Genomic DNA, 14,591 nt, shown 5'->3' with positions numbered 1-14,591 from the left:
TCAGTTCCATTACACTCTGTACAAAAATATATTATCGCTTTCACATCCCTAATAGCAAGACGTTCCCTATTGTTGCATTAGAAGTCTGCTAAATATCCATCCATCTCCCAGTGGATAAAGGACGTGACACTTTTTTTTACTCGAGAAAATAAAGTATACGATGAGGGGTTGTACGGACAAGTTTTTTTTAATTAATTTATTTTTTATAAATGGCAACCCTTTAATATTTTATGGAGTTACAGACACTTCCCATTTGAATTTCTGTGCCTGTTGGGTTTTACAATATATACATAAACAGGTATAGATATTGGTTAGCCAAGGTTGATTAAAGAGGTGCACTATTCACAGAGATGTATGTGAAACAGTGAGTTGGTGGGCAGGCGTGTTCCAGCCTGTCCTGACTGTATAGTCACATTAGACCATTTATTACTAAAAAAAAAACCACACACTGTGACTAGAGTACACAGTTTACATTACAGTGCTCTCCAGAATGATTATTGTCCAAATAATAATAATTTTGTATAGAAATCACACATTACACACAATTGAAATTGTCCACTCACAATAAATGACATTCATCTTTGTTCTAACAAATTTGTTTTTAACGAATAGTATTTCCTATAAATATTAATAAAAAAAAGATTAAATAAAAAAAATGTTCACCCCTACAGAGTATTTGAAATAATGCACACAATGAATCGTTCATTAAAATGCTCCAAGTCCCTTCTCAATGTGTGTCCTGGTTACCTGGTGTATAAATATGAAGCTGCACACATGTAATACCCGTTTGTCACACGTTACCATGGGGAAAAACTAATGAACACTCAAAACAAATGAGACAAATGCTTGCTGACCTGTGCAAATCAGGTCATGGATATAAGGAATACAAGACTTTTAAAACAATCTAATATTTAAAAAAAAACCCAAAACAAAAAAAAAAAAAAAAAAAAAAAAAAAAAAAAAAAAAGACAAATCATTAGAGACAGTACTTTGCAAGAAGTTCCCCAGTCTCTGGATTTGAACCTTATCGCCTATTGCCTGTGGCACTCTTTATATTTAGGTCTATTACTCTTTCCTCAAGGATGCCAATAATTCTGAAGGATGGGGAGAAAAACAACAAAAGGCATGTGTGAAAATCCATGCTTTACAGAATGTACACGTTTAATTCTCTTTCACACACACACACACACACACACACACACACACACACACACACACACACACACACAGAGAAAAATAAAGCAAAGTAGTCCTGTGTCAGAGACGACTGGAATCTTACAGCACACCAGGAAGAGAGCAAATTATAGCAAGCAAGGAAATACTCCTGTTTTGTCTTTCAAAGTCTCAGTGTAATGTAAGCACCAACACCCACTCCCAAATACAGTGGCTACCTTGCTGGGCAGGCCAGGTCAGGCCCAGATGAGGCCTGCTACTAAGATTTCACTCCATTCCCATATGAACATAAAGCCCACGTCTTGTGTTTCTAGGACGAAGTCTGAATGAGAACTAAACAGACTACATTCCATACAGGCTGTCTGACAGCGAGAGCTAAAACAGAACAGTCAGTGAGCATGCACTAGACATGGTTACCTTTAGGCTTGCTGGCCGTTTGGGCAGCTACGCATGCGAAGAGCTTGAACACCCCCTTCCATGAGTAGACAGGCTGTAGCCTAGCGGTGGGAGACATGGGGATTGCAGCAACTCTTCATTGCGCTCTTTCCATAGAAACAAAACCGCCCATAACAGAGGGCCCCCAACCAGTCCAATATCCAATATGCTCGCTTAGTGCTGGCTCAGATAGAAATACTGCTCCACTAGCCCTCTCAGGTTCACTGCAAGATACTCCTGGGACACTTGAGGGAGAGGCCTGACCACTTACTCACACACAAGCAAAACCCTGCGAGCTATCCAAATTACTGTTCATTGACTGCTACAAAGTAGATGTGTGGCTTAAAGGCAAAAAAAAAGTCACCTTTAAAGCACAGCCCAGGAAAAGTACAATGAGCAGTGGAGAACCCAAAACAAAGGAATCCAGGAATAATAAAAAAAAATGTATACTGAGCTCAGACTGCCTGGCAGGAAGCTTATGATGGAACCCAAGGAGTGTGGGAGCAAGACGGAGAGCCAAGGAAGAGAGGAAAACCAACAGCAGCAAAGCCAGTTTCCCCACTCGTCTAAAGGTACATTCCAGAGGCAGACTGAGCAGCCACTCCCAGGCAGGCCCAAGTATCCTGCGTGAACTCCAAGCGAGAGACGGGAAGAAGAGCGTATTCTCTGTGGGGCAGCAAAGCGCTACAGACAGAAAGAACTGAGTGCTGCCTGCTTGCACTTTCGCCAATGCAGTCTGCAGGCTGAGGAGTCGAATGTCAAGCTGGAGCTGGAATGCCCCCTCACTCCCCCACTGTGTCTGAGCTGTACTTTGGGCCTGGCTCGTGTCAGATTACACCGCTCCACCTCCTCCTTCAACCATGTGCCTTAGACAAAGAGAGGCTCGAATACAGCAGCACTACACCAAAACCCACAGAAGAGGGCACAGCAGGAAAACAGCTAAAAACTAACTAATATATACTTTTTAGAAGAAAGCGTTTACGTCAAAACAACAACAAAAATACCTCACAGGGATCCCTTTACAATCAAGTACTCTGAAAAATATAACCCATCATCTTTGGCAAACTCAAATTTAAAGATAATTTCCAGGTTGAAGACGCGATGGTGAAGAGCCTTGACGCACACCGACTAATGCTTTTCCACTACACAATCATCAATAATCCCACTGTCCAAGTATCTCAACACAAAAAATACTCCAATAGCACTCTGTGTAAACACAGCCACACTCACAAGTCTGCCAAGACTTGACCTTTCTGCTTGAGGAGCTCAAGTTAATGCTACTGATGATTACAGTGTGGTAAAAACAGCAAACGCTACAAGATACCTGGCCTCAAGACCTTTGCACTGAATGATGCTGTCAAAACACCCTAGAAGAACTCTAAGAACTTGCATTTCACTGAATCTCAATCAAATCCATACACTGGTTAAAAAAAAATACTCTGCTGAATTGTCAGGTAAGAATAGACTGTGTTTGAAAAAAAAAGGTTTGGTGCTTTACGACAGAATCTCTCACTTTTCTAAAATACGCACTAAGCAAGAAAGGCGATAACATAAGACACTTCAGCAACGTCAATGACTCAGTGATACTAGGTGAGAACTCGCAGCACCCTCTTGAACAGCCACTGGCCAATTGATCACAGTTTCAGTTTTAAGTTTCACCTTTACAAAAGGGCAACGTTACAAAGGCGCGAGTCACGCAAGCCTCTTTCCGACTGAAGGACCAAATGGTTACAGCTGCCATGGTGGCGTGGACTCGTGAGCATGGTTATTTGTTTGAAATAATTATACAGCAATTGTTAAAAACCATTTCTGCGGGTACACCTGTAAAAACTCAAAATACTAAACTAAAACATTTGTTTGTTCAGGAAGCACATAAAAAAATAATAATCTGGCATGGGCTTGATCTATTTTTAAACTGGTCTATATATATTTAGTTACAAACTGGATGAAAGCGGATCTCTTCTGTACAATTTAAAAGCCACTCAAATCATTTGACAGATTCATACAAAAAAATGGGAAATTGAATACAGATTGAACACAGATTCTTTAAGGATCCTACAAACTGATTGTAAAGGTAACATTCAAGTGGACTATGAGCTGAATACTGTCATCAGGTTCATTGCAGATCAGTAGGGATGCACCGAAATGAAAATTCTTGGCTGAAGCCGAATATAATGAAAAACTTGGCCGAAAGCCGAATACACGTTTTTTCCATTTATTTTACCACTGCATAAATTAAATATAGTCAAAACGTGCTTTTTGTTATTTTGTCTTGCTTTTCAAAGAAAAAAAAAATCAATTACAAAAACTACAATTTCAAAATATTTAACACTGAACATTTTTTATCATTCCAGCAGGCATAGGCTACCAACAAGGCACAATATAATTTTAAATAAGTAAATGAGTAAAATAAAAATATTTTGATGTGGTCATCTTTGAGCCCCCCTTGAATAGCCTATGTTAGGCCTATAACTGACTGCTGAAAGAATGTAACACTCTGTAGCCTACAACTAAAGGTGCATTAAAAAGTGCACAGACAAGAGTGCAAAAAATGGTTCTATTCGGTTCTATACGCTGATTATATTGGGGATATATACCGCTCGCGTCCCTGTACACCTTGCAGAGTATTATAGTAGATATAGTATAGTTAAATATGTTGTTAATGTTATGTTCCCTTAAATAAGTGCGTCTTTACCTGCTTCCGTACTCTACTCCCTTAAGTCTGGCGACGTGACAATACTCCGGAACAGAAACAAAACAAACGCACGTGTCCACAGTAAACAATGTCGCAGTTGTCAACATCCAAAGAGCATGCGCTCGTGCACGTAGCTCGTGCAATCGCGTGCCCCCTCATCACTCTGCGCGCGCTGCCGGAAGTGGAGGTCGTGAAATTCGCGCATCTCACTCTGGTTGCTAGGCTATTTGGCGCGTCAAACACATCATTGTTCGGTCAAATTTATTCGGTCTTTTCACTTATTTCACTTAACACCGGTTTCGGTTGCCGAACATTCGGTGCATCCCTAGACTTAAGTCCACAATACAATTTTGCTTTTCTCTCTCTCAGTTAAGACATTTCATTTTGTTGCTTGAAACCGATGGACAAATCTGTCCAATCAACATGCTGCACTCAATTATGCAGCTGACTGTGTATACCATCATTTTTAACTAGCACCAGTGCACCCGACAGTTTAATAACATTTCATTACGCAATGCCAACAGACGGTTAATTTGAAGCAACAGCTGGAAATGCAGAATACTGTGTACTTGAGTGGTAATATTTATTTGATTGTTGTTTATTTAGGCATACATTATGATTATTTTGATTTACCTGATTTCCATTCAGCTAAAATAGGGTGTAGTCTATTCCTTTCATACCAGTCTATTCATAAGGTGATTAGAACAGTTCAACAGCTGACATTTATACAGGCATCCTTGTGAGGCAATGTTCATCTCAAGTGTTTGTAGCCTAATGGGCGAATGCTGACACACCAAACATTTCTTCTTTCAATTGATTTTGAATTTTACATAGGGCTGCAACTAACGATTAGTTTCATAATATATTCAGCGACCAATTACGTTTCGATAATAGTTTGTGTATTTTATTTGTTTTTGTTTTTTTTTTACGTTCGGAGTGCTACAAATATAAACTTCAGACTAAAACTTTACCTTAACATGACTGTACATAACATTAACAATCCTAAATTAGTAATTAAATCTCACTTCCACAGCACTTTATGGTTTCTTGGACAAACATTTTTTTTTTAAATATAAAGATAAGTTTGTGCTTCACTGGCATAGTTTCAAGCTACACAAACTCCGCTTTTTAAAGTTTGAGGGTTACAGTCTTCTTCACAACGTTTAAAATAAATTGCTCCCATGCCTTAGAGGACCTGGGTCACACACTTTTTTCTGACGTCACTTGACGATTATGCCGCCATCTGATGGTGACTGAGGTCAGATCAGGCATAAAAGGTAACGCTAACAGTAAACTGAAGAAATTCATTTTGTTGACTCTGGGTATTCTGTTAAAGCTAGCACCATGAATTGGGCAAGTTCTTAAGCCCTGTTCACACCAGGACGATTTACGCAGTGCAAAAAACGGTCCGTCTAACGCCCCAATGGCTGTCAATGAGAGTATTTGATATAATTCAAATCATTACTTAATTAAAAAGAGTATATTGTTTAAAATGAGAACTTTGGTGTTCAGCCACTGCAACAAATACTTCTTTAAAGCTAAATCCTTAAAAGACCGTACATTTCACAAGAGAGCATACTGGCTCTCGTCTTCTCAGCTATAAGCGCGTGTCAGAAACGGAAAGTTTCTGCACAAGGTGCAGCGCCACCTTGTGTACCAAGGTATTTCTGCTTTTCAATAAGCACCATCTACTGTCAGGGAGTGAACACGCACTTTTGTTCAGCGCGTCACCCGCGTTTAACGCCTTCTTGTGAACACACACACCAAGAAAAACGTCCCTGTGTGAACAGACCCCTATACTTATTTGTAAAAAACCTAGCTAGGTTCCATTTGAGACGATACTAACCTTTTAAAATTCATACACTATATGGTAGAGTACATAATGCAAGTGTATAAAACATCATGTTGGACATAACTTTGGCTTGTACTCGCACATGCGTGTTTTCCGAAGAGAAGTAGCGCACTGAGTAAAATGTGCCGCGTGCAGACCAGCTATTTGATAATGAGATTCGAGGTCAATGATTTTCATGATTGATTATTATTGATTAGTTGCAATTTTAGCATACACCCAGATGATAAATGGCACAAGTGCCTCCATTTTTATTCTGCACTGAAAAAAGGGCAAATACTTATGCTTCACTTGACTTACCTTAGAAGTGGGAAGTTGTAATGTCATTTTCAACCTTTGTCTTCAAGGTACAAAATGGGGAAAAAAGATGGATAACTCCATGTTCGTCTTTTGTTAGTAACAAGCTAGCCAGCTGTGATGAGTGATGTAGAAGGAAGTCGTAGGTGAGAAGACCACCCAGAGTTCCCAAGTACGAATTTTGAGTTGAGGAGGCATTTTCTTTTACTTTTCCCTGGTCAGATGTTGGGGATTACGAGTTAATCGAACACAGCATTACATTAAAGTCACCCCACTTGCATAGAGTACAGTTAGCCAACCTAACTACCCAGCTAAAAAGAAAACCTAAAATGGCTCGAAAGCATTCAGAACTTAACCCTGCTCACGTGGAAATGCCATTGGAATAGCTTCTCTCCTTGCTCAGAACCATTCAGCCCTACAGTGTGGAAAAGCTCAAGACCAAGTCCAAGACGACAAATAATAATCCAAGAGCATGGACAGAAGGTAGTTTAAACCTCACATTGGCTTACATGTTTAAAAATAATGCTTTAGACTTCTACGACAGCTCCACTAGAACCAACTTTTCTTAGGAGGTTAAAGATTCAAGAATAAATACATCTCAGAACAAGTTCAGTGTTAAAAGTAGGACAAAAGGAAAACAGTATACAAAACAAAACTATTCTTGTTCAGTGAGGTACATCGTATCTGTCTGTACAGATAATAGACCTCTCCAATAGAAAACTAGGAAATAAGCAATCAGTGTTGTCCATATTGTACGTACGCTCACACCCAAAAAGTAAAGTACAATGCAGACTGAGAGACTGCCTTCTCACTACAAGGTCATTTGGTGGGGGTTCAGTACAATATTGCTGACATTTATTAAACAATCCATCATGGCATGAGAATATTATCATGTGATTGTGTCAACCAAGACAGAGCCGAACTAATAAAAGGTCATGGCATTCAATATGTTTTTATAGGTTGTGCAGGTAGGCACTTTTTTCCCCCCCAAGTATACCAACAGTGTGATAATGGTCTCAAACATTATGGGATTAGATCTGTGGCAAAATTATTGGACGTAACTTTTCAAGAAACGAACATAAAACATACAATGAAAGAGGGGAAAAAACACCACTCTGAAACTGAAGACAGTGAACTTGGAGGCAAAAATTTAACATGCTCTTCAAATAAACAGCATTCTTTGTTAATAGTTTTCTAAGCTTAGTTTTCACTAATCGTGGTTTATTAATGCACTGTCAGAGTTTTCATTTACGCTTTCAAGGTTTTCGTTTATGCGCCGCAAGTTTACGTTCGCCATTACGTTCGCACAAATCTCATGGGTGGGTAGGCTTAACAGTGCTGTACTTTATTGACCGCTTCCTGACTAGAAAGTAGAGACTTCAGTGTCAGGAGTTTTGGAGAGTGTTCTGGATGCGGTTCTCTGTATACTTATATTGTTCGTAGTGGAAATTTCTTATTTACCTAGTATGTTAGTTTGTAATTAATGTGGTATCTGGCACCAAGACATTAGAGGCAGATCCTTTAAGTCCTGTAACTTGAGAGGTGGGGCCTCCATGGATCGGACTTGTTTGTTCAGTACATCCCACAGATGCTCAATTGGACTGAGATCTGGGGAATTTGGAGGCAAAGTTCCTCGTACCATTCCTGAACAATTGTTGCAGTGTGGCAGGGGCATTATCTCGCTGAAAGAGGCCACTGCCATTAGGGAAAACTGTTGCCATGAAGGAGTGTACTTTGTCTGCAGCAATGTTTAGGTAAGTGTTACGTGTCAAAGTAACATCCACATGAATGTCAGGAGCCAAGGTTTTCCAGCAGATCATTGGATGTAAAAGAAAAGATAATTCCTCATACCAGACCACCTTCTCCCTTTGCTCCATTGTCTAGTTCTGATGCTCACGTGTCCAAAGTAGGCACTTTTGGAAGCGGACAGGGGTCAGCATGGGCACTACGATGCACTGTGTTCTGACATCCATCATAGCCAGCATTAACTTTTACAGAAATTTGTGTTACAGTAGCTCTTCTGTGGTATCAGACCAGACGGGCTAAGCCACATATCACTGAGTCTTGGCCACCTATGACCCTGTCACTGGTTCACCGGGTGTCCTTCCTTGGGCCACTTTTGGTAAGTACTAACCACTGCATGCTGGGAACAAACCACAAGACCTGCCTTTTACACAGTCATGTAGCAATCAAAATTTGGCCTTTGTCAAAGTTGCTCAGATCCTTACGCGTGCCCATTTTTCCTGCTTCCAACACAACAATTTCAAGAACTGACTGTTCACTTGCTGCCTAATATATCCCACCCCTTGACAGATGCAACTGTAATGAGATACTATAATGAAAAATTTGTTTTTTGTGTGTTATGGCTGATTGGTGTACATTCTGCACGTAATTTTTATTTATTTATTTTTTATAGATTTGACTACTTATAAGCTAACTGATTTAAATCCACTTCTTAAATGTGTATAATATGTGCCGAATGGTAAGAACATAACCTCAATTTATAAATCGACACTGCTTGTGGCATAAACATCTTCTGCCCTCTGTGCCTTTAAGTCGATGCTCAGTGCATATGGACTTATCCTAATTCGCTACTTAACGAGGCTAGTAGAATGACAACTGTTTCGAATTTTTTAATCAGTTAATTTCATTAAGGCCACAAAACGTGGCATCCTATTTAATCACACCCAAGAGGATTGTAGTCGACTCTGCAAAACCACTAAGACATAACTTTAAAAACTGCCACTTTTATGAGCTGACTTTATAGCTTTGCATTACAGACAGGGCTGTAGCGACTACAGAAATAACACCTACTCTGACTGCTGTCTGAAACCAAATGAAGCAGAACGTATGGTCTAGTACACAGTTCATTACAGAGTCCATCCCAGCCATTAACTCCTCTTCATCTTGAACAGATACGTTGCATGGAGAGAGCCCATTAGTGCTCCGCCCGGTAACGTGATATGCGGGGAGAGCACAACACTCAGTTTGCTAAGGTAACGGGCAGCTGAAACCATTAGAAGACTAATACAGTATACCATATGATCAAACAGGGTGTGCATATCTCTCTCTCTTCCTCCCGCTCCCTCTCTAGTTTGGTGGCAGAGGATACCCACACTCTTCTAATCCTTCACCAAATTTAAAAAAAGACCAAGATGTTTCAGTGATGAAATGTTTAAAAATTTAGCCTTGATGAAAAAACCATCAACAACATTACAGTTGGACAGGCTGGCTGCAGAGAGGCACCCGATGTACATGACAAGCACAGAGCAAAATGACAATAAACGAGTAAACAGCTCTGCCTAGCTGTATACCAATAAACGTATGTGGCATCTACACTTAAGAGAAGGCCTGAACAGATTTACAAACATTTAAAGTTTAAAAAAAGAAAGAAAATCAATGTGCAACAATTACGGCTCTGACTTTAATGAGTGTATTAATGCTATCCAGCTTGTGCCTAGAGAACACCACCACCACCACATATTAAGGTGCTGACAAAACTAGGGTTAGTGGGCTAGCTAGCATCTATCAGTGTTTAATATGCGTAGAGCCAACTCCAACACAGATAGATATGAGCCTACACAGCAGTGTGCTGTGAGATTACAGTGGAGAAACCAAGAGGTTTTGCTCTTTCACCTGGTATTCAGTAACATTAGTGTGCACAATAGAGTTTTTATTCTCATAATGCTTTTGTAATAAAAAGAAAGCCGTTTTAATTACGCCCTTATGAATACTTGGGCCACGTCCCAAACCGCACACTACCACGCTAATTAGTTTGCCAGTACACCATTTTTGTCATTACTATTTAGGCATACTACATACACTTTGTGTGTTCATGCAGATTGGGATGTGGACCCGACTTCCAGCGTCGGTGTATTAATCTGTGCAGCGGAGAAGGGCGCAGAACTCAACAAGAAGGAACAAGAAATCCCTAAATCTTACATCCACCAGCTTTAACGTAAAAACAGGCACATTCTCCACTGTAAGGCACATCCGTGGCCTAAATATTGTGTCCCAGTATTTTTCAAGGGCTTTAGGGAACACGCTGACATGATATTGTTACTATTAAGAGAAAACACCATGGCTTATAAAAACCCCCAAAATTTTCAGTAGAGGAAATAAACTCCTGGCATTGGGTTTTCTCAACCTCTTTAGTTTAGATTTAATTACTTTCTGTACAAGTCTTACAGCTGTAAGATTCCCTCAAGGCAAAGACACAATTAGTACAGTCACACAGGCTAAGCCATATACAGTCAAAGGCCATGAACAGGTCATGCCAGACTAGAAGCGGACAATAATGGAACAATGACTACATTTACATGGTCAGCAGTAATCTAATTATGGACCTTTTTCCTGAATATATTGTGATTAAGGTGTTTACATGAGTTGTGTTTAGAATATTCCTTTCATGTTCGTGTTTTACATGTTATAGAACATAGATCGATTGACGGTACACTTCATTACGTCCCCACACCGACGTTCCCTCCAGAATTTCACGTATCAACATACAGTTTGTCTTCATTATGGGACCGTATACAGTTTGGGTGTTTCATTTTGAATTTTACGAAAGCTTCAAGTACAGTTTGTTATTTGTCAAGATATACATGCAAACAGACGACTGCTTGAAGCCGTCCCAAACCTCGTACTTGCCTACTATACAGTAGCTGAAATACATGCATCTCACCTACCATATAGCAAGTAAGTATGCGGTTTCGGACGCAGCCGTGCTCTCGTTTGCTGTCAAACGGTTGAGCACTGCCGTGTGTGAACGTGTCCTGTCGCAAAATGCGGTGAAATCTCCCACACGACGTTAATAGTGTGATTAAGGTGTCTATAATGCACTTTGATAATGTGACTAAAATAGAAATACTCCACCTCTTAATATGATTTGTGTTAACTTCGTGTATGACTTTAGCCGGATTAAGGTCATCAATAATCGCTCTTTAAATGGTAGTTTCTTAATCCGAGTATCGTCTTAATATCGGATTATTGTTGTCCATGTAAACGTACTGACTGTGATATAAGTGTATTGCGATCATTTATATATGATTATAGCTGGAATAGTGGATATTTTTATAACTCATCAATTCCACTGTTACAGGAAAAAAAATAGTTGATTAAAGTCTGTTTTTGTATTGATCATCATCCTTTTCGATGTTAAATATTTTGGTAGACGTGGAATTAAAATCTAATTTGAAGATAGTATTTGCAGTTTAATGCGTTACTGCTGTTTTGCAGCCACTTTAATAGTAAACCTAAGTGTCATGATAAATATCAATCAGGAAACTGACTTCAAGGATGATGAAGTCACAAGCAATTGCATATCCAAATGAGAGAACCAAATTCTATTCAATCAGAAGAAATCTACACTGCTGTATAAAAGGCAAAACCCTCCCACCTTCAAGACACACAACGGTGCCATCCATCTTTATTTGTTACAGCTGAACAGATGGCCAACTAGTATTATGATCATCCATCGATTATCCAGTGGGTCCACTCATGACACAAGGGAGAAACAGAAATGGTGTTTAGCATGTGTATATGTGAGAGGACAGCTCCTTCTGAGATGTAACTGTGGGGAAACAATATAAATTTTTTAAAAAAAAAAAACCCAGAGAGAAGCAAAAGGACTCAGGACACAGAAGTTGAAAAAGGACTCAAAAGAACCAGCTGTCATTTTGGTGAGAGGTTGCCAACTGTGCGTGGCTCGGCATGTGCAGCTGCTAGTGAGGCTGCAAAAAGCCGAGGGGCAGACCGATATTGAACACGTGAACTAGTTAACCAGTGACACAATATAAAATGACTCCACTAAGCCTCATACATGAATAATCCAATTTAAGTCATAATCATATGCAAGGTTAAGAGCTGGCATCATACAAATCAATACAACTCAATCTACTTGCTCTGCGAGGGCAGCAGATGCTACCCCGAACAGATGATACAGAGTTAATAGCCTTTTCATAAATGGTCCATCTGCTAGACAAGCTAAAAATTGTGAAGGTCCAGTTGCGTAAAATTCTTTGCTTACAAAAACCTGAATAACCGGTGTTGCCATTTGTTATTGATTTGTTTATGTCTAGAAGCAAGACAATTTGAAGTGGTTATGATTTGTTCCTGAGTGGCGCTTTGTTGTTGTTGTTTACACTTTTGTCTAACATTACGGATTCTAAACTTAGATCAGTTTTGTATTCGGTGAGCGACAATTCCTCGGTCCAATCATCTTTTAAAAATTTTTCAGTTTTTGTCTTTGACGTTTCCTTTAAACTAAACTGTGTAGTGCATTTGATAATGCCGGTGTAAACAATGCAAAAAAAATCTATGAAAATTCTTCCCCTTTGCGACTTCATTTCTCCAACCACGTAGCTAGTCTCTGGGCCGATAAGCTGTTTTCAGCGAAATAATCTACAAAAGTCGCATGTGATTGGTCAACACCTTATATACGATGAGCTGCTTAATCAGTCTGTACATGTTTTCGGTGAGTTTTTTGTGATCGTTGCAGCCAAAAACGTTCGATTTTGCTGCAGCTTATTTTTCAAAATTTGTGATGCAATTCGGGGTCTTTTTTTTTTGTGGAAAACTATTTAAATTGGCAAAATTGCAATCGCAGTACATTTTTTTTTGCATGGTCTTTCACTGATATTTGTTGGTAAATGAAACCTTTTAGCTGCACTCGTTCTCGTGTCAGCCGAATAATGCGGCGTTTTCTTGATTTTACAATAATTTCTGCAATGACTAAATGGTGAAATCCTGGAAGGACTGCTCAATAGTTAGAAAGCTAGAGTCACTGAATTAGGACCAGCTTTTTACCAGTTTTGGATACTATAGTGACCATCTTACAGTGACTACACTTACAAAGCTCGTTTACCTGATTCGCTCTACACGTCCAAAATAAATGCCTTATGCAATTAACCACACTGATAGGGGATATCTGTATCTGTTTTCCAGGTTGCATCAGTAAATTAACATGAACTTGAACACTTGAATCTTGACTGTAGCAGCAAAACAAACTAGCAGACAGACTGGTAGTCCTTAAGGATACTTGACCTGCGCCATTTTATCACTGATTACCCATCAGCAGGCACTGCCTACTGTAATTAATAACATGCAAGTTACACAAGCTTAAAACTGACACGCTTTCAAATCCATCGCTTCAATATGGAGCCCATCGGCGGCAAGAATGCAGCTGCTGTGTAAACAAAACAACCGATCAACAATTACACCAAAGATACAAATAACGCATCCAAGTCGCCGGATCCAGGGTTGTTAAAACCACTCGGTTGTTAACGGTAGCCTCAATCAGTAATTAGTTCCAGGACCGTTGTTTCCTAACAACAGGTTACAAACCTCCAGCCATAAGCTGCATTACAGCAAATATACAGAACCTGCCCCGTTATTATTCTGGGTCAGAGGGGCGAGTGCTGGCTGGCAATATCACCAGCTAGCAGAAATATCATGAACATTTCTGTAGCATGAACATTAAAGGACATTATGGCATTTGTAACAAGAAAGCGTTTTAACGTCATTTCAGAGATGCCGGTGGGGGTGGCCACACTGCTACACAGTTAGCTCTATAAACAAAACCATACCCAGCTAGCAGTCCGTACAGCTTGCTAGCGAGCTTAGGCGACCATTTAATTAGCCGACTAGGCAGGGTAGAAAAGAAAATAATAAACAGGCCCAGGTTTATATACACACAGAGAGATATGTATTTGTACAGGTTTTCATCCGAGGTCGTTCAATGCGATAACAAGCATCGCGAATGCTATCGTGACAAACTATTCTGCCATGTTTACAAGCTATCGTCGTTAGCCTGGAAGCTAACTAGCGGTTAGCCAGCCGTTGTTCGAAACATAAAGGTTAGCTCAACCCAAGCACGTTACACGTCCAATTATCCAGAACTTACCTCTAGATATATATCCTTGTCTTTCTACAATTACAACCCAAACGGATAATCCGCCCAATGTTTACGGTTCGGCGGTTTCAATATCCACACTCGCAGCGGCGCTACAATGAAGACGCTGTGGCTGCCGGCAGCCTCGGGCTCGCGCACTCAAATACTTTCGTAACTGGGCCGCGGGCGGCGCTGTGCTCCCGGATCTTAGGAAATTTCAGCAATATAATCTATCAACTGCTCTGGTGTCA

The 14,591-nt window shown here is 39.9% G+C and overlaps 1 protein-coding gene across 3 annotated transcripts in view; it reads right to left on the bottom strand.

Annotated features, from left to right (window-relative positions):
- Positions 1-14,591, bottom strand: part of siah1 (siah E3 ubiquitin protein ligase 1) — a 26,688-nt gene extending 12,097 nt beyond the window's left edge. The window contains exons 1-2 of one of the 3 annotated variants that reach the window (XM_017465789.3): positions 14,353-14,591; positions 6,453-6,663 (exon numbers count right to left, since the gene is read on the bottom strand). Coding sequence is in view for 1 of the 3 variants with exons in the window: in XM_017465787.3 (XP_017321276.1) it covers positions 1,591-1,687 (97 nt within the window). In the remaining 2 variants the exon portion in view is untranslated. Of the gene's footprint in view, positions 1-1,590; positions 3,313-6,452; positions 6,664-14,352 lie in introns of those variants that run through there. The other 2 variants (XM_017465788.3, XM_017465787.3) reach the window with 2 other exon arrangements.

Source organism: Ictalurus punctatus, chromosome 4 (assembly GCF_001660625.3).
Source record: "Ictalurus punctatus breed USDA103 chromosome 4, Coco_2.0, whole genome shotgun sequence".
Lineage (NCBI taxonomy): Eukaryota > Metazoa > Chordata > Actinopteri > Siluriformes > Ictaluridae > Ictalurus > Ictalurus punctatus.
The sequence above is the reverse complement of the archived record's forward strand: the minus strand, read 5'-3'. Positions and strand labels throughout refer to the sequence as shown.